The sequence below is a fragment of the Haemorhous mexicanus genome, chromosome 1 (genome assembly GCF_027477595.1).
Source record: "Haemorhous mexicanus isolate bHaeMex1 chromosome 1, bHaeMex1.pri, whole genome shotgun sequence".
Classification (NCBI taxonomy): Eukaryota; Metazoa; Chordata; class Aves; order Passeriformes; family Fringillidae; genus Haemorhous; species Haemorhous mexicanus.
This window is the reverse complement of record NC_082341.1, coordinates 6886883-6906248: the sequence shown is the minus strand read 5'-3', so window position 1 is coordinate 6906248 and position 19366 is coordinate 6886883. Positions and strand designations below refer to the sequence as shown.

At 44.5% G+C, this 19366-nt stretch overlaps 1 protein-coding gene across 12 annotated transcripts in view; it reads left to right on the top strand.

The window, feature by feature from the left end:
- The first annotated feature begins 231 nt into the window (after window positions 1-231).
- The window catches only part of KMT2C (lysine methyltransferase 2C), a 187840-nt gene continuing 168705 nt past the window's right edge, over window positions 232-19366 (top strand). For 9 of the 12 annotated variants that reach the window (XM_059839379.1, XM_059839397.1, XM_059839427.1 and 6 more), the window contains exon 1: window positions 682-1057. In XM_059839379.1, coding sequence (XP_059695362.1) covers window positions 882-1057 — 176 coding nt within the window. In that variant the 5' untranslated portion in view covers window positions 682-881. Of the gene's footprint in view, window positions 1058-18238; window positions 18575-19366 lie in introns of those variants that run through there. The other 3 variants (XM_059839320.1, XM_059839435.1, XM_059839417.1) reach the window with 3 other exon arrangements.

The following is a 19366-nucleotide window of genomic DNA, read 5'->3' as shown; positions in this document are numbered from 1 at the left end:
CGGGGCAGGCGCAGTGTGGGGCCGCGGCAGGGGAGGAGGAGGAGGGCGGTCGGTCGCTGTGTCTATGTGTCGCACTGGCGGGGGGGGAAGGGAGTCGGGGAGGCGGGGGTTACACACCAGGGCAGCGCCGGGATCCCTTCTCCACCCCGCGGGGAGGGGGCAGGGCGCCGCCTCCTCCTCCCCCTTCCTCCTCCCCCTTTTTCACCCTTCCTCCTCCTTCTTTCCCCAAAGTTAAACTTCCTGCTCCCGGCCCGGCTGGGAAGGGGACGCGGAGCCCGGCCGGACTCAGCCCCTCGACACACACAACAGCTGGAGCTGTCAAAACTTCCTCCGCTCGGCCTCGGCCCCCGCCGCCTCCGCCGCCGCCGCCCGCTCCTCCTCCGCCCCCGGGGGCTCTGCGCGGGGGGAGGGCGCAGGGCCAGGGTACAATGAAGCGGCGGCCGCCGCAGCCGGGCAGCGCAGCAGCCGGAGCCGCCGCCAGCGCCCGGGGCCTCTGAGCGGGGGCGCCCAGCGGCGGGACCAGCCGCGTCTCTGTCGCTCGCTCTCTTCACCTCCCCCAGCCCCGAGAGACCCCGCCGAGCCCGGGGAGGGTGTTATTGTGTGTGAGACCCTTCCTTCCGTCCTCTGCGCTTTCTCTTCGATCCCCCCCCCCCCCCCGCCCCCCCACTCCCCTCCTCCTCCTGCTCTCCCCATGCTGCTCCCCCTGCTACCTGTGCTGGTCGGCGGCGGCTGAGGCCAGCGATGCGAGGCGGAGGTGGAGGAGGCGGAGGTGAGGAGGAGAGGAGCCGCGGGAGCAGGAGGAGCATCGGGATCCCCATCACCATCCTCATCTTCATCCTCATCATCATCATCCATGTGTCTCTCTCGTCCTGCTGACTAGGATGTCAACGGAGGACAAGAGTCTGGTGGTGGCGGTGGTGGAGCCGCCTCAGCAGCAGCAGCAGCCCCCCGAGCCTGGAGCTCCCCCCCCAGCAGCAGCAGCAGCAGCCACAGACAAAAGACCTAGGGGCCGGCCTCGCAAAGATGGCGCTTCCCCTTTCCAGAGAGCCAGAAAGAAGTAAGTTCAGCGTTTGTGTGTGCGAGGCAGAGAGGGGCCGGGGCAGGCGGCCAGGCGCAGGCAGAGCTGTCAGTGGAGACTCGCTACTCGTCGCCCCCTCCCTCTGCCTAATGCCATTTTGAGAAGGGCCCTTCTTTCTTCTCCTCCTCTCCCCTTTGCACTTTCCCCTCCTCCTCCTCCTTTTTCACCTTTGTCTTCCTCCGCCTGCTCTCCCTTTTCCACTTTTCTTTCACCATCCCTATTCCTTTCTTCCCCTCCTTCTTCGGAGTTTCTCTTTAGCTCTTCCCCCTCCACCCTCTTCCTCCTTTTTCCCTCGCCTTTGCACCTTCCCCCTTCTTTTTGGGTCCGTTCCCTTCCAGGACGCTCGGCTGCCTTCAGCCTCGCCTGGGTACTCCCTGTGCGCTGACGGTAGTTCCTCGTCGCTTTCCCTTGTAATGCCCCCCCCACCCCTTCCCCTCCTCTTTTTGGGAAGGAAAACACGGTTCTCGGCGGGTGGCGGCGAGGACACCCCCGCACCCCCCGCGCACACGCAGAGTTGAGGCAAGAGTTTCTCGGCGGCGCGGGGGGAGCTGTCAGCGGCCGCCGCACGGAGGGACGCGCCGGCGGGACGGTGCCGAAGCACAACAAACACACGGAGGGAGGGGGCGGAGGGTGGCGGGGGGGAGCCCGTTCCCGGCCGCTGGCAGCTCTCCCTTGGCCGCGGCCTCTCCCCGCCGGGGGCGCGGGCGCTCGCCCGCCCCAGCGCCCCCCCCCCGCCCCGCCGGGCGCTCCCCAGGGGCCGCCCCGCTCCCGCAGCCTCGGGCGGGGATCCCGCCGGGCCGGGCCCGGCCGGGCAGCGCTGCCCGCGGAGGGAGCGGGGGTGGCCGCGCTGCCGGTGCCGGTGCCCGGGGTGCGGGGCCGGGCTGCGCTCGGAGAGAGGCCCCGGGGAGGTTCCCGCGAAGCGCCGCTGCCGCGCTGGCTCCGCTCCCCGCGGGTTATTTTTGAGTAGGATGGAGCTTGCCATGGCATAGCTGATGGCAGCGGTAATAGGGCAAAGCTGGGCGGCACGTTTGGCCGGGGAACGTCGGGAGCTGACCAAAGCAGCTCCTGCGCTGTGCGGTCTGTCCGAGCCGCGGGGTTCAGAGGTTGTTCCCTTTGTTTTGGGGGACGCGCTCGGGTTGACGCTGCCGTGTTTGTCCTGGAGAGGTCCTGGTGCTTCCCTAAACGCCCACCCCAAACATCGCTGCCGATTTCCGTGCCGGAATCATTTCGGTTGGAGAAGACTTATAAGGTCAAGCCCGACCATAAGGTCACAGTGGAAGTCCACAACATGACAAGGGATTCTGCTGGGCTGGACCTAACCACATGCGAAGACCGTGCTTCTTTCATATGCGTTTGTTTTTACAAATACATAAGTATCCCAGGATAGAACTATCACTAGTTTGGGATAAACGATTTTTTTTTTGTTATTGTCATTGATGAAAGTTTGCCTGCCAAGATTTTCATGTCCCCTCTGGTTTTGGGGAAGGTGTGTTGTTTACAGCTCCCTCTTTTCATTATCTTTTGTATTTTCCTGATAGAATTTTTAATATAGCGGTCGTTGAAAGTAGTTGGCAAACGTATATGTGGTGAAGTTCTTGTGTTCATCCCCTTTATGCTTAGTTTTACATACTTTGGTTTTATTTTTACTTACAAAATCCAAACCTTACATAGGAAACCTTTGAGTGTTTTATTTTGAAGGAAATTTTCCTGAAGAAAAATGCAACTAATGAAATGTACCAGTCTGCACAAAAGATCTAAATAGTGTTACTGTGAAAATTGACATATCTTGTTAGGCCAGTTCGAGGTTGTGTATGCACTCCTCGAAAAAAAGCGTGTGTTAAAGAGGTAATTCTTTGCCTTCAGTTAGGTTTTTGGTGTCATGAGGATGTTGTTGCTTAGGTTTAGCAAGAAATAAAATATTCCTGTAAAATATGAGCCTATGCTGACATGATTATAAGTGTTTGTGTAAAAGTGGGAAATTAAATTAGCTGAGACAAAAATTAAAATGAATCAATACTCTTTTTGTTCACACTCTGATTGTTCCTAGCTGGCGTGGTGCTCCCTGTCCTGCTGCATCTTTCTGCAAATCCTGTACTTTTGGTACAGGCATTATGACATAGGTCATAAATGCTTTGGAAGCTAGGGTTTTACTAAAAAAATGTTATTTTTTAACCTGCACAGCACAGGTATAGTCTGGTGGTTTATAGTTGCATCCATTTTGGGAAGAAAATGGTTTTATTTTGTAAGTTTTCCTATTTACAAAATACAGATTACAACTAGCCTAGCAAATACAGAAATGAGACAACTAAACTGTTTTCTATTTTTTCCTTCAGAATGCTTGGTCCTATCTTCCTTTTCACTTCTGTGCTTTCCAGTTGGATTAATGTGCCTCATGTAAACCAGATAAAAGAGCATATGTCAGACCATTTTCTGTACTGTAATCACATGTCTAAATCACTATTAGCCAGTCAAATTGTTCAACTGCTTTATCCCATTATAGGAAATGTTCCACTGAATGTTCAGTCTAAGTGCAGTCTAAGTAATGATAAAACGAAGAGCCCTGCATTAAACTGGCAAAGCCAGAATAGAATAATTCCTCAGCTATGGATGCCTCCATTAAACAGCAGTGCCATATTGGAGAGTGCTTTAGGTTGGTACTTTGCCTTCTTTGAAGGCCATGTTTTTAAGCAAATTTGATGAGTTTAAGCAGACAGATGGAAAACTGCCTTGAATCTGCTCCTGTGAGATGCCAGGGATTCTCAGCTCTTCCCAGGAGCAGGCTTATGTTAAGAGAGCAGAGGGTCCTTCAGTAGGACAGTGCTTGCCCACATCTCATTCTGCATTTTGCCTGGTTATCAGAAAAATTCCAGCAGTGCTGTGGACACAGATAAGTACAGGGAACAGTAGAGGCTTCCTGTAGGTGAAGAACTGGGAATCAGTGTCATCAGTACCTGGAGAGAGGTACAGATGGTGGAATGTGGTGCTAGAACAGCCTTTTATCATTGTTTGAAGGATGTAGTTTCGTGTGGCGCTGTCAGGAGAGTTAATCTTAGGTGAACAGTTCATTTTTATTATTTATATTGTAATTGTGCCTAGAGGCCAGGGCACCATTACACTACATGCAGTACAAATGCATAAGCAAAGGTTCTTCCTGCACAAACAATTTCTTAATTTAAATGTAAAGATAAGACAGCATGTAAATGTAAGAAATGTATTGGGAAAGCACAAGGGAGCTGTGAGAATGCTGTGAGCAAAAGAACATGCAGAAGTTCAAGTACCCTGGCTATCTCAGCATCGGGGAGTGATTCACAGGCATCTAACTTGGAGGATATATTTAAAGCAGGGTAGCATTGTCACCCTGAGGATTTTCACAGAAAGCTGGTTTCCTGCCTGAACTGCCAGGCCGAAACTCCTGTTTTCTTCCTTACATTTTGACAAGGGGATATCTGTACAGAGCAGCAATTCAAATTTAAGAGGTGGAGCAAGAACGGGCCATGCAGAGCCTTGAAATTTAGAGCAAGGAGGTTGTTCATGCTATGGTGCATCAGGAAGAATACAGAGAACTGAAATCAAAGCAGTGAATGAGGAAAATATTTTTGTAGTATTGCCTTTCTGCCTTAAAAGGTAGAAAGACTGAATATATGAAAGTTGAACAAAGATAATAAAGTTGCATTACTAAAGCTGGGACATGATGGAAAAGAAAGAAGCTTTCAGATGCATGGTGAAAAGAACTCTTGCACTAGGACTCTAGAGGAAAAATGAAAATTAGTGCCACCTCACTGTGTGGCCTGAAATCTTGGGAACTTAACTCTTGCTTGGATTATACCTCAAGTTCCAGGGTTGGGACCTGAAGGATAGGAATGTGGTTGGAAAGAGGTTGTGGAGGAAGAGTTTCATTTTGATTGTGCATGAACAACTGGTTGTTCATCAAAATGTGTTAGAATAGTATTGTACAGGTACAGTAAACATTTTTCTAATAAATTGTAAGTAGCAGAGCTTTCCTAATCTCTGCAGGTTATAAGCAGCACAAACAGATGCAGCTTCTTAGCAAAATTTAGTAGCAGAAGTCTCATTGATTGTGACCCTTTATAGATCAGTGTCTAAGCTCACTTTAAACTTTATTTTCAGCATTCATGAGATCTTGATGTATGTTACCAGTTATTTTTGCAAATGTCTTTAGTTTAAAGCAGAATATAATGACGCTTTCAAAACTGTGGAGAACATTTTGTGCATCTTTTTTAATTACCCATGTTTTCATTTCCATAGTAGTTTTGCATTACTTTGGCCAATGTAAGCTGCAGAAGGTTTTTAAAGGCCATTGATTTCACATATGCAGATGGGTTAAGGTCTGAGGACCCTTAAGCATAAGTTGTTTTGCCAGGAAATGATTATTTGAGATTTTTTTATCATCACTTTAGTTGCATTTGCATTAGGGTAGGCCAATATTTAAAGATACCTACTCTCATTTCAAAAGAAGCTTAGAGTTTTGGATGGAGCATTATAGCTCAGCTGTGTTTCTTTAGTTCATCACACACCTTCTGTGTGATACTCGTGTCTTTACTTGCCTGCCCTTTTCTCAATTCAAAATTTAACATTTACAAATGTAAGATGTATGTTGTGTTGTAGAATAAAAATGTTCCTAAACAAGATCACAGTCAGGGGAGGTCATCCCTACCTGGCAAGACAGAGGTTTTTTTGATGGACAAGCTTTGTACAACTGTTGCACAGCAAAGGGTTAATGTATTAAAGCAAACACTGGCCTCTACAAGCCACGTGTATCAAACTGCTTGGCCAAAAGCCAGAAGGCACATAGTGGAACACAGAGTGAGGAGGAGATGAGGTGTGAGGATTGAAGTTGGCTCTTTGCAGAACAGGGCTGAGCTTTGTGCCATATTCTTCAGCAGCCCGTGTTCTGTGACTTCCTCCACCCTATTTGAATTACCAAGCAATTCCCCAACTGCTTTATGTATTTTTTTCACGGGAGCCTGGCTCACAGTGCTCAGGAGATGAATGATATCTGTATTAGTCTTCAGATTTTTCAGTTCTTGATAATTGCTTGCGTGATGGATAGGGTTTATAGAATTATTAAAACACAGATTTATGTAGAGTCTTTACTTGTGTCTTAAGGATGAGTGAAGTTAAGCTGAATGCTGGAAATAGATGCACAGTTTCCCCAGTTCGAAACAGACTTGCTGTGAAGGACTCTGAGCCTTTTTTTTTATCATTTCAGTTGTTAGTTTCTCTATGTTTGTATTTAATGATCCACTGAACTTCTGTAGCACTTGTCATGAGAGGACTTCCAAGAGCTGTCAGACAGATCAAGTGTGATGGCTGTCTGAAATCTCAGCATATTGGTCACAAGGAATGTCTTGCCCAGTCTCTTGGTTGCTACTCTGAGCCATCTACACGCCAGACATCTCTTCATCCTGTGTGCAGTGACACTGGAGACTTTTCCCAGCTTAAAACAATAAAAACAGTTCCATTTTCTTGGCTTTGCTTGTGGATTTTTTTTTTCTTGTTAGCATGTTAACTCCTACTAACTTCTTGTCATTGTTCTTTCATAAGATAAGTAATTGGAAATGGACATTTCTATTCTTTGTCATCATTTCAGCTCAGAGATGGTTTTCCAAGGCAGTTGGCTTGCTGAGAATAGGTGAACTCTGCCTTTCTCAGGCTGGAGTTGTTTTTAACTCCTTTGCTTGCACCACAGCAATACTGGATGGGTAGCAGGGTTATGTATTAGCAGGGAAAATAGAATTTCCTTATCCACCACTAATGGTCACTCCCTTATTCAGTGTTGTTATACACTAATGCTGTGAAATTAACTTTTCAAGAAATGCTGTCATAGGCACACTAAAATGTTATTAATTGCTAAATAATTAGGTGACTGACAATTCCAGGAAATATTGAAAGTTTTTCTCCTATGCTTAATATATTTGATCACCAGTTCATACAATCTCCATGGTTCACATAGCTTGGATAAATACAGAGGAACAAGAATTACTACTTTTTTGCTTGTAACTTGTACTTTTCATATCTTGTACTCAATTCTGCATTTTTTGTTCTGGTTTTTTTTTGGGTGTTTTTTTTTTTCCCCCCACCACTGGAAGGATGGCACTAGACAGTGCTGTTCATGCCATTCCTCTGTTAGTCAAAATAACTCTGGGCACTTGTTTCAAGAACTACCCTGAGTAAGTTCTTCTAATAGCACTGGTGCTTTTGAAAGCAAGTAAGATAAAGCAGCAAAACCCTTAAAACCTAGAATATTTATTACTTAAAGAAACATAGGCTGTGAGTGTGTGGAGTGCATCAGGTGGTTATTTTCCCCAAACACCATAAATCTTAAGCTGGTTCTGGCAGCGAAAAGGAGCAGCAGCTCTGCCCTCCCTTTGCTACCAGCTGTTTGTTCTCTCCCCTGTGCTGACCCAGGCACTTGTGGTGAGCTGGGCTGGGAAACTGAGCTGGGCTAGGACTAACCTGGCAAAGAAACGTGTTTGTGATAGCACGAGGGAGGAGGAGGAGGAGGCCAGAGCAAGGGCCAGGCTGCTGGAGGGAGGCAGAGCTGGAGCTCTTGGCAGCACTGCCAGCCTGCAGCGCTCTCTGCAAAGGGGCAGCCTTGGCTCTCTGAAATTTGGGGGGTTCTGGGTTCCAGGCTGACTCCTTTGAGCTTTCCAATACAGGAGTAAATATTCAGGAGATGGGGGTTTTTACAGGCTGGTTCATTGGTTGTTCAAAAAGAACTGGTGATGTTGAGAGGGTTCTTCACAGCATATCTCATCTTCCTTGCCTCAGACATTGATTAAATGAGGAATTTCAGTTCTCACTGTGATCCTGGGAATCATTCTTAAATTGAGTATTTAAAGCACCCTCAAATAACAATGTAAGTAAAATATTTTATGCTAACAATAACTTCTGGTATCCTGCAATCTCCTTTCTACAAGTATATCAATATATAGGCATTATAATGAAATCAAATGAGGTCTTGCTTCTTTCAGAATATTTTTGCCTTTCACATTTTTTGGGGAAGTATTTTTACTAAATCACATGTGCACCCAATCCTATTGCCAGCCATTCCCATATAAATTTATAATTACTAATTTTCAGTGCTGTATTTATCAACATTCTAATTGCTTTCCTCGAAGAAACTGCTGGAAGCACTATCAAACTAGGATGATTCCACCCAGACTTTTGGCATTGGGTAGGGGGAGGGAAAAAGAGGACTTTTTCTCTTCTGCTGCGTTATTACTGAAAATAAAGTCTTGCCAAAACTAGTTTTAATGAGGCTCTCAGGAAAAAAAAATCCGCCTTAGAAAAAATTACCAGTTTTTTACTTTGTCTATTATATATTTATATTCCATGGAGCATGTGCAGTTGAGTGACTTGTATGGCACAGTAAGATAAAAGGGATTTTTGGTAGTGATGATGTGGTCCAAATGTGCAGTCTCTGCCACTAAACATTTACTGACATGTGAGTCTGGAAGCTGTAGCTAATGCAGAATGACTTCTGGAACATCCCAGTGTTCATGGAACCTGGATGTTCCAATAATGGTGTCTTACCTTGCTGTCTGTCTGGCAGTGAAGACTGTCTGCAGTGTTCTTAGGGCTCAAGAGAATAGGACAGGATGGCTCCATATTGTTACTAATAAAGAGAGGAGTAATTCTGTCTTAATGTTTGGGAGATTTATTAGTAAGCCATTTCATAAACCCAGAATGTGAATTATTCAGGGTTCTTTTTCCTGAAGTGAGAAATTCAAAAGCACAATGAAATTATTTTAAATAAAAGGAATATTTTAGTTTTCCTGTATCAGCAGAGATAAATGGAACTGTATGGCCAAAAAAGACTTGAGGGTGATCTTGCTTATCCTTCTGTGTGTTGTGTATCTGTTCTATTTCTGACAAATGGTTCTCTGACTTGTTTTTGAAGTATTTAGTGAATGCAGTTCCCCTGTATCTCTAGGCAATTGGTTTCAGTAATTAATTTTGTGTAGTATAAAATAAATATTCTTTACTGCTGATTAAGCCAGTTTTGTCTTGCATTACTCACAGCTAAGACTCCACAGCTGAAATTAAGGACAATTTTTATACAAAACTTTTTCAGGTGATCGTCTCCTTTGTTCTGCACTGAACCAGCTTAACCTCTTTAGCAACATAATATTGATTTAACTGATTTATCCTTCAAAAGATTGCTAGTCTTTATTAGGTTTCTCTTGGTTGATATGAGCCACTTCTCAATTTATCAGAATGATTTTTGTTAAGATCTTGTAATCAAAAATACTTGTAGCCCCTGCCTCTGCCATGTCTTGTATGTAACTCTCCTGTGTGTGTCAATGTCCTCATGCAGATCCTGGGGGAAGGACTTCCTTGCAATGTTCATCCACATGGATTGAAAAGAATTTGCAAATAAAAAACCCTCTGGGTGCCATAGCTCATGGTTGCCAGCCTCTCTTAGGGCATTTTTACTAAGACTGTATTAGGGAAGATGATTGCTCATAGCTTAGAGATCACTTCTGTTTCTTAAGCATTGTGTGAAATTCTTCCAGTCCTGCTGACTTGAATTTCTCTGATTATTTAGTCTAGCAACAAAATCAGTTTCTAGTATTAGCTACAATAAATCTGTTTTATGAAGGCTAAAATACAGAAAATGGCATTTGAGTCTGTTTTGTTATCCGTTTGTTCTTTCTAAACACTGTTTGTACAGACTTTTGTGTTTTACTTCTTACTTCTAAAATAATTCTGAAACTTTGTTTGCCTTTTATACTGCACAGTGGTAATACTGCATGCTGTGCTTTTATCTCTTCTGATTTTTATCCCTGACAGTTTATGCTGTTCCTTTATATTCATTAAAATGCCCTTGTTTCCATTCCTAATATGATTCTTTCTAGTTTCAGACCCTTATTACTGGCTGCTTTTATGTAGCCTGTATTGTTCATATACATTTCCTATCTCTCCCCTGCTTTGGAATACTTTGCCATTGTGCACATTCCAGTACAATAACTGCCAGTCCTCCTTTAAATTGTAGTCTCAAGAGATTCTAGCAACAAGTTCAAAGAGTTTGTTGAAATTTGCTTTTCTTCCTTCAGTTAATTGAAGATAAAAACTTGCTCTCCCTCTCTGCTGCTCTCGCTTTCCCCCTTCCTTGGCACAGCGAGTGCTTCTCGTTACCACTTCCAGCCAAATCACTGTACACATTGAGATGTTTAAAATGGAGCCTGCCCTAATAGAGTGAAGTGTGAAGTAACTGCTCTTCTGGCACCCTCAACTTTGTGAAACAGTTGTCCTCAGCGTTTTCACAAACATGTTGGGCTGCTTGTTCTGATATTTTGGTTTTCTAATAGACGTATGGATGATGAAGGCCTTCTCTTACCCTCTGAGATACGTGCTCTGAAAACTTCTGCTAGCTGATTCCAAAGCCTCAGCAGCTTCCTCAGATTTTTCTCTCCCAGCCTTCCCAGTTCCTTTTTCCCTATGTGTTTGTTTCACCTCCAGCTTTTTTCCTTGTAATAAAAGAAAGTGACTGTTTTTTTCTTACCGTGGCCCACGGAACTGGATGAGACTAGAACTTAGAAATGGGCCAGATGCTTTTCCTTGTGAAGAAAAGCTTGGAAAAGGGAATTTTGAAATAAAAAGAACTGATCATTTCGGTTTCCTTAATTTTTCCCATTTCTATAAGGGGCTAATTTGTGGCTGTGCTAGTGTTCTTTATGGATGAGGGGCATGGCTGTAGCCAGCAATAGTGTTCTGGCACATGAAGCACTCAGCTTCTTGTCCATGGTTGTGAAAAACCCAGCAGGGAACGTTTAGAGTTGCTGGACACTGTTGTCCCCAGTGTTGGATCTGCTGTCACACGGTTCCAGTGGTTGCTCATCCAGTTCTGACCATTCTGCCAAAGAGCTCTCAAGGCTGGCCCAAGGTTTCCTGTGGTCCCCACGCTGTTCCCAGCATAGTTTGTGTGGGGCTGCTTTGTGTGGGAGTTTGGGAATGAGATAGTGTGGATGGAAGCTGTCCTGTGCTTGTCAGCCTCAAGGCCACCACCACCAACTCTGTTTTATGTACTGGTATAACCATAACTGGATTTGTTTTGTTGGTGGTGTTCTGTCAAGGAGGAATTCAATCAAACTGATAGAATTCTCATCAGTATCTCTCTCAGCCTCCTGGGCAAACAGTGTGCCACAGTTAATGTTCTCTAAGCCATAGGGATATGAGTTTAGGAGGAACAGCTCACTGCAGAATTGCTCTAGAGGGAGCAGAGGAGATGGGATGTACAAGCCATGAGGCTCTGGGAAATGCTGGATTTCAGTGCTACTTCACGCTTCTCACAAACAATGTTTCCTGGTTCATATTTTGAGTAATTAACCTCGCATCAGGCATCCTGGTAGAGATCTATGCAAAGGAAAGTGCAAAACACATTGGGCAGGAGTTCTAATTTCTGCCTGTGTCTTCCAGAAACCCTTTAGGCAGGAACTGGGCCCAGAAATGGGAGGGTAACTGAAGAAATAAATTATCTGTAAGCAAAATGATTTAAAGAAATAATCTCTGAGCTCTTTCATGTAGCACTAAGGACTGGCTCATGTCTGGCTATGCTGTTGTCTCTTTCTTTAATGGAATTGCAGAGTATTCTTTGTCTTGTGGTATGCTGTGAATGGCTTGGGAATACATTCATTTCAAATATATTAGTTGGTAAAGAATGAATATAAAAGCTTGGAAAACTCACATTTCTTGTGCTCTTTATGTGGTCTTCTCAGACAAGGATACATTGGTAGAGCAGAACAGAGAAAGTACTGTTGGTTGTGAACCTACTTTATGGACAAGCAGAAAATCTTGATCTCAAGGCTTGTTAACCAGATGCTGTCAGTGAGGGTTTTAAATTACTGATCATGTAAATAAATATTTGTTTAAGAATATTTTCAGCTTACTTTTTTTTTTTTTTTTTTTTAATTCAAGTGTCTCTTTTCATTTTATTTGCTTTGGACTGTCTTGATAGAAAAGAAATAACCAGTTTTTACATTGCTAACTTGGCCATGTTATTTTAAAGGCTTTTTTAGACCAATGAGAGTTTCTTGTCTATACTTAGTTAACATGCTCACACTTAGAAAAAGTGAAGTCATAATTGTCTTGGACATGTTTAAACTTGAGTTGAAGCTTAGGCTCTCAGCTATTCCATATCTTCTCAGATGCAATGTGTTCCTCGTGTGGCTAGAATTTGGAAAAGTATTGTGATAGGCATTTAGCTGGCTTTTATCTAAAGACTGTGAATGTTGTTTGGTCCCCTAGTGTGTAGTCTGAACTGAACCTGGGGAATTTATATCTGCATGGATGTGACCACGTCATGTGGTGTGGGAGCATATTCTATAACAGCTATTAGTAATGGGCCTTGGGGACAGGGCAGGGGCTGAATTCTAGCTCCTGTAGTCATGCCACCTAGGTTTCTTTTTTAGGAACATTGTGATGGTCTAGTTTCTGTCTGATTTGTTTTCTTTCAAAACTTGAATAATTATATTTATTTTACTGTTCTAAAGGAGCTTACTAATGAAAGGAGGAAGTGTTTTTAAATTCTGCAGAGGTCCTTACTCTTAGTCAGAAGAGTGAAGCGGTTATCTCTGAAACACAATTCAGGTAGACTGGGGTCTGGGCAGGGGCAGTCTAATAGGAAACACTAAACAAAGGTGTTTAGGTGTGATTTAGGTTGTCTGAGTATCACCTTTATGCCCTGGTCTCTGTTGTCTGTACTTGGCCTAAGTAATTTCAAAGAGGGTCCCCCCATTGGATTTCAGCACTATGTGTAATTGCACAGCTATGTAAACAAGGAATTGTTCTTCAAAATATTTTTAAACTGTTTTGGGAACTGACTCTGACCTGCTCTGTGGAGGAGCTTGGACTGGCTGACCTTTGAGGTCTTTTTCAACCTGAGTGACTGTGTGATCCTATTCCATAAGCATCCCTTCTGTGGTGATGTCCATTATTTCTGTGGTACCCATTGCTTTTACACAGTGAATGATGTGTAATAACTTTTATTTCCTAGATGGTGTTTTCCTGTATTGTTTATGGAAAGAAAATAGTTTACTCAATCTCTTTGTTTCATTGTCTGTGTTTCTTATTTCCTTTGTCACTTGATACTTACTTTATCTATTAATCTGTGTGCTTCCACATATACTAAATAAATTATTACTTCCTTACACATTGGGATTGTTTTTTTCAGAAATGGTGTCACCTGGAATTCGAGATTTTCTTTTTAAAAAGTACTTTTAAAAAAGTTTATCTGCTAGAAAAGGGTAGGGCTATTTTGATTATGTTAAAGCAAATATGTCAGAATTTATATTCTCATTGGATTTCCATCATGCACTGTTGAAAACAGTTTTGTCCTGCCTGTGCTAGCAGCTAACAATGCATGTCACTAGCAATGAGTCATTTTCTGATGGCCTGGGAGTGTTCAGGTATTTCTGTTTTCTGCCTCTTCTCATCTTGCATCTTCTTTTGAACTTGTGGTTTTTAATCTATATTGCTTTTTAGTCCTCTCTGTATTTATTTGCTCATCTCTTTTTTTTTTTTTTTTTTTTTTTTTGGGAGGGGGATAAAGAAAATTTTCATCAGGAACTCTAGTGACAGGACAAGGGGGAATGGCTTCAAACTGTCAGAGGGCAGGTTTAGATTAGATGTTAGGAACAAATTCTTTGCTGTGAGGGTGGTGAGGCACTGGAACAGTATGACCAGACAAGCTGTGAATACTCCATCCCTGGAAGTGTTCCTGGCCAGGCTGGTTGGGGCTTGGAGCAACCTGGTCTAGTGGAAGGTGTCCCTGCACATGGCAGGGGGAAATTGGAAATTATATTTGCCACACCTTGCCAGTCAAAACCATGAGAAAAGACAGAATGTGATGTTTTCTTTATAGAAAGCTATTTTAATTATCTGACTTACATTGCTGTTCAATTTCTGTTTCTAAAAGCAAGCTTGCTAGATGTGGCATCTTAGATGTAAAGGCTTTAAATTGAATTTATCACAGTATGTTAATGTGGGTATGCAGTTAATACATGTGTTTCTTGGCTGTGTGACATGCTGCCAACCTGTCTTTGGGTCTAGATATCATCTGGTTCATGCTCACAAGAAGGGAGAGCAGGGGAGAGGAAATGGACTGTTTGGAACAGGTTTGGAACATTTTTTAATTTTATTTTTTACTTTTAGAAATGGAGTCTATCTCTAGAGAATGTTGTAGTACAAGTTAGAAACGAAGAACTTCCAAACCCCTTCAAATGCAGTAAAAAAAGGAGTCTTCTTCTGTTTAATCCTTTGGCATGGAAATTGGAATTTACAGAGAAATTATTCACAGAAGAGGGTGGTTTGAGTTGCTGTGTAGCATGGAAGCATAAAGGGATGCTAGAAGGTAAAATGCCTTTACATTTCAGTAGAATTGCCAGGCTAAAGAGAAATATTTGCATTTCCTTTTCTGCTGTTGTCCTTTTGTAGCTCATTACTTAGCGCTTAATCTCAAGTTGTTACAACTGTAATATTTTTAGAAACCCATTGAATATTTAGGAAATAGCAGGTCGGCAGGAGTTGAGGGAAATGTTTAAGAAAGACAAACACATGTTTGAACTTTTTAATACAGCTATCTTTACATTTTAAAATCAATGAAGTACCAGATCAGATGTATGACCCAGTAAGAGTAACCAAGTAATACTTCTGTTGAGAAGTCCATGTCTTTTATTTGTATGTGTTCCATCTGAAATTTTGATAGGAGTGTATTGGAATTGGTGACTTGTTTTATTTCTGAATTTCTCTTGGTGGCTGTGAAGAAACATTCTCTCAAAGTTAGGAATGTAAACAGGGCCTATCACAAACAGATAGGGCTGCTTTGCTCAATGTGTCTTGATTAACTCAAGAGTGGCATCCTTGAGTTAATCAATTTGAGCTTGGAAGAAAACAGTCCACCATATGTATAGACATAAGTTTTTATCTTAATCATTAAATCTATCACTTCTGTTGCATATTTAAAAAAAAAGAAGTCTGAGGAGAGACGACTGGTCCCATTTTTCCCATGTACATTTTCTTGGCAGAAGCATTGGCATAAACACTTCCTGCCTTGCCATTATGGTGACACACGTTTGTGGAGATGTGTGAATCAGGGCAGGGAGCTGCTGCAGACACAATTGCTTTGCCTTTTCTCAGTGTCCAGCCCTGCTGTTTCTTGCTGGGTTGCCCTGTAGCAGGTTTGGTCCATGTGTTTGGCTCACAGTTCAACATTCAGCTGAATGGGAACAGTTCTGAGGCTGGGAAGAAGAGGTATAGGGTGGGATCAGCTTCCATTGGAACTGCTGCTGAATGTATAATCCTACTGAATGCAATTTATGGGCAGTTTGTGTGGAGAAGTAGTAATCAGTCAACATGACTGGTGTGGGACCACATCTGACTGTGCTGTAGTAAAATTACACTTTTTCCTTCTTAAGATTTTTATGGCAATTAATGTGCTCTTAGAGTAAAAGAACTAAATCTCTCGCTTTGATGTGAGAGAAAATGCATCTCTAAAGAAGGGAAAAAACAAGGCCAGATAATATGGCTTCATACCTGTTAGCTTGGATCTTGAGTCACATGAACAGCAGGGAAAAATACTGAGACTAATTCATTATTATTATTTTAACCAGCTGTTACTAAATTACAACTTGTTTGTGCTAGCATACTTAAACTTCTCAGGTGACCCATTACCTTCTAGGTTAGAACCTAAAGTTTTTAACAGTGTAACATGTGAAAATACCTGCAGGTTTAAGGTACAGCAGCACAGACAACCATGTGAATTGATGGAGGGTCAGTCATGCTGCAGGGCTTTCACCTGGAATGGTGCCACACCAGGGTTGTAGTGGAAGCTCATGAAAAGAGGCAGTTTTAGATGACACATGGGAAACTTGGTACTCCAGCCTTGCTTAACCTACTGACCCTAAACACTCCTTTTATTTAACTCAGTTTGGAGAACACACAGCTTCTGTCTGCTGTTCGATATCTTTTTTGGTTGAAGAGGAGCTTACTTTAGTTGATCTGAGAATTATTGGTTAGAAAAGTGTTTAAACACAGCAGAGATGGATGCCCACCAGGGGCTTGTCCTGGCTGAGCCTGAAGGACTGTGAGTGTGAAAGGGAATAGGCGAAGTGATTAATGGCTCAGTAGGGGCTTTGCAATTCCCCACTTGTTGGTTGGACCAAGACAATCAACTCTTACTACAAAATAAACCCCTGACATCCCCCATCTCAGCTAAGGCTTAGAATAACATCTTTAACCTTCTCCTTGCAGCAGGCTGAGTGTGCTAATACGTGTGGTTACAGAGATGTGCTGATAAGCCAGAGCTTGATAGCACCTTGTAGCCAAATATATTTATGTGTCCGTACCTGTACTAACATGGCACAATGGCTCTTATACAATAGTTACTTGTTTCAGAGTAAACACCTGGAGATTTTTTTCATGTGAGTGCTTTCATTTTAAAATTTTATCTTCATCTTTGTAGAATGGGTTTGATAAAAACTTTCCTGTAGGCTGGGCACCTAGAACATGTTCCAGTTGAAAATGCGAGGCAGCATTGGTCCACTCCCTCTACCTGGGTGGATCCCATTCTGTGAATCAGTGTGGGATTTTGGGTTTGTTTTGTTCAGTCTTAGAGGAGAAATTATATCTTTGAGTTCCTAGGTGCATTTATTGAGAATTTCTCTAATCAGTACTCATAAGGCAATACTGAACTTTCTTGCTTGTCCACAACAGATGGTGCCCAAGATTAACCATGTCCAGCTGCAGCTTGGTGTGACAGAAGAGAATTTGATAAGAAAAAAAAATTAAGATGGGTGAGAAAATAGAGGCGATGATGAGGTCTTACTTCGTTGGGCAAACAAGTCAGATTATTGTTGTCAGCATGTCAACCTGTGTCTTGCAGATGTCTGATACTTAAACAAATTTTAAGAAAATTTGAGATTGACAGAAGCAAAGCATTACACAACAGCTGCTTCGGGGTTTTTGCATGAAGGGAACTACAAAGGTAGTTGGATTACTGCTCAAATTGGCAGGATCCATTGGTTTGCAAGTATCTATCAATGCAAGTGAAGTGACACTTGCGTAATGTTTTCTTGATTTGTTTTTCTCTCTGTAGGAGAATAAAATTGGCAGGGAGCATTTGGAGGATTAGGAAAGAGCCATTTGTAGATGGACATTTGTCAAGCTTTGCTTTCTTAGTTTGTCCATTCCAGATTGTTTTGGAGAAGTGTAGAGCAGCCTGGAAAACGTTGGGGGGGGGCATGAGAGGGGGAGAGAAAAAGAAATTAAAACATAAAACACTAACTAAAACCACAAAACTAAACACCAAGAAGTTTCACCTTAACATGAGGAAGAACTTCTTTACTTTGAGAGTGATAAAGGACGAGAATAGGCTGCCCGGGGAAGTCATGGAGTCATTTCAGACCCACCTGGGCGCCTTCCTGTGTCACCTGCTCCAGGTGACCCTGCCTTGGCCGGGGCTTGAAGCAGTTGATCTCCAACCAAAAGGGTCCTGTGACTCAGTGGAAAAAGGAGAAAAACGGCAAAACAAAAAAAGGCGATCCCCGGAGTCCCACGCTAATCTTTCACGCGTGAAACCCTGGTTCTCCCAGAGCAGCCTCAGCAGCCGAGGAGGGGCCGCCAGGAAAGCGGCTGGCGTCTATGGAAACGTAACTTTTGGTTGCGCTGCTTTGTTAAATGGAAAAGTGCGGGCGTGGGGGGAAGGGAGCGGGAGCGCTGCCGCCCGCCGCGCTCGGAGGGTGCTCCCGGGCAGGGTCGGCGGGGAGCGGCCGGGCGCTCCCGCGCTCGGTTCCCGGTTCGCCCCCGTGCTCGCCCGCCGGGACATGCTGGTCCCCGCGGGGGTGCGGGGCGGGGGCCGGCCCGGGGGAGCCTCCGGCGGGGGCGCTGCGCCTCCGGCCGCCGCCGCTCCGCCTCCCGAGCGCGGGCGGCCCCGCTCCTGCCGCAGCGCTCCGGTCCGCACATTGGCGGCGCCCGGCTGCGTCGGATCTACTTTCTCTCCCTCGGCTCCTTTTTTTTTTTTTTTTTTTTTTTTTTTCCCCCTCCCTTCTCTCTCTTTTTTTTTTTTTTTTTTTTTTTTCCCTTTCCCCTCCCCTTCCCCCCGCTCCCCTCCCCCTCCGCCCTCCTCCGCCGGCGGCCCCAGCCTGGTTCGGGGAGGATCCCGGAGCCGAAGTTCCGCGGCGATCGGGGCTGTGGCGCATCGCTCCCCGGCGGCGCCGCCATGGGGGGGGCCCTGTAGAGCCGCCCGAGGCCCCGGGGCAGCGGCCGGGGGAGCGCCGAGCGAGCGGCACGAACATGGCAGACCGCGGGCAGTGCTGAGCATCGCCGTCTCCGCTCCGCGCTGGGCTCGGGCCCTGGCATGTAAATAACTTCTCTTCCCTCCGGATCGCGCCGGTGCCAGCCCCTCCATTTTCCAGAGGGGATTTGCGAGCGGTTCCGCGGCGCTGGGCGATGTCGCGCAGAGCCAGTTCGCCGGGGGTGAGTACGGCTGGCGCTGAACTTCTTTGTATCGAGGGCAGGCGGTGACAGCGGGAAGGGGCTCCCCGGGGAGCGGGGACCCGCCGGGACCGGGCGGCAAACTTGGCGTGGGGACTGGGCGCCGCTGACACTCGGCACGGCGAATTCGACGCCGTTCGGTCAAAAAAAACCCGGACCCGCGTCCAGACGTGGGTGTAGAGGTTCAAGTTACACGCTCGCTGGATAATCCGCGGCCGTTTACAAAATAAAAATAAGGAAAAGGACGGCGGTGGGTGGGAGAAAGAACCACAAAAGCCCCGCTCGCTCTGACCCGGGCTCAGCCGGGCATCCGGTCAGCGCTGCCCTGGGTACACCTACACACGTGTGCCCGCAGATATTCTTTAAAAAATACGACTTTATTTGGATACCTATAGCACAACTATTTATTTTTCCTTTTATATTTTTTTTTGTCACTTCCTGATGTAAATACTGAAGAGATGGAAAATGGAGATAGGGTTAATTTTTCTTTAATATTTTGAAGTATTCTGTGCACGCTATTTCTGAAGAATGTGCCATTTTAATTTTGCATGCTTTCAAAGCATACCTTTATAGTGTTAATTTTAGGTGATCCTCCCACCGTTTTAAACTGTAGTTCTAAACTAAGAGAGAAAAATAAGAGCACTTTAAAAAATAAGCTATGTTTCTAGCGCATAATGGATGGTCAGACCATCATATATGATGATTTTTGTGTGAGCAAATAGGTCATAAGTCAAACTAAGTGTTATGTAACTGGCTGGCTTTAACAAACTTGGT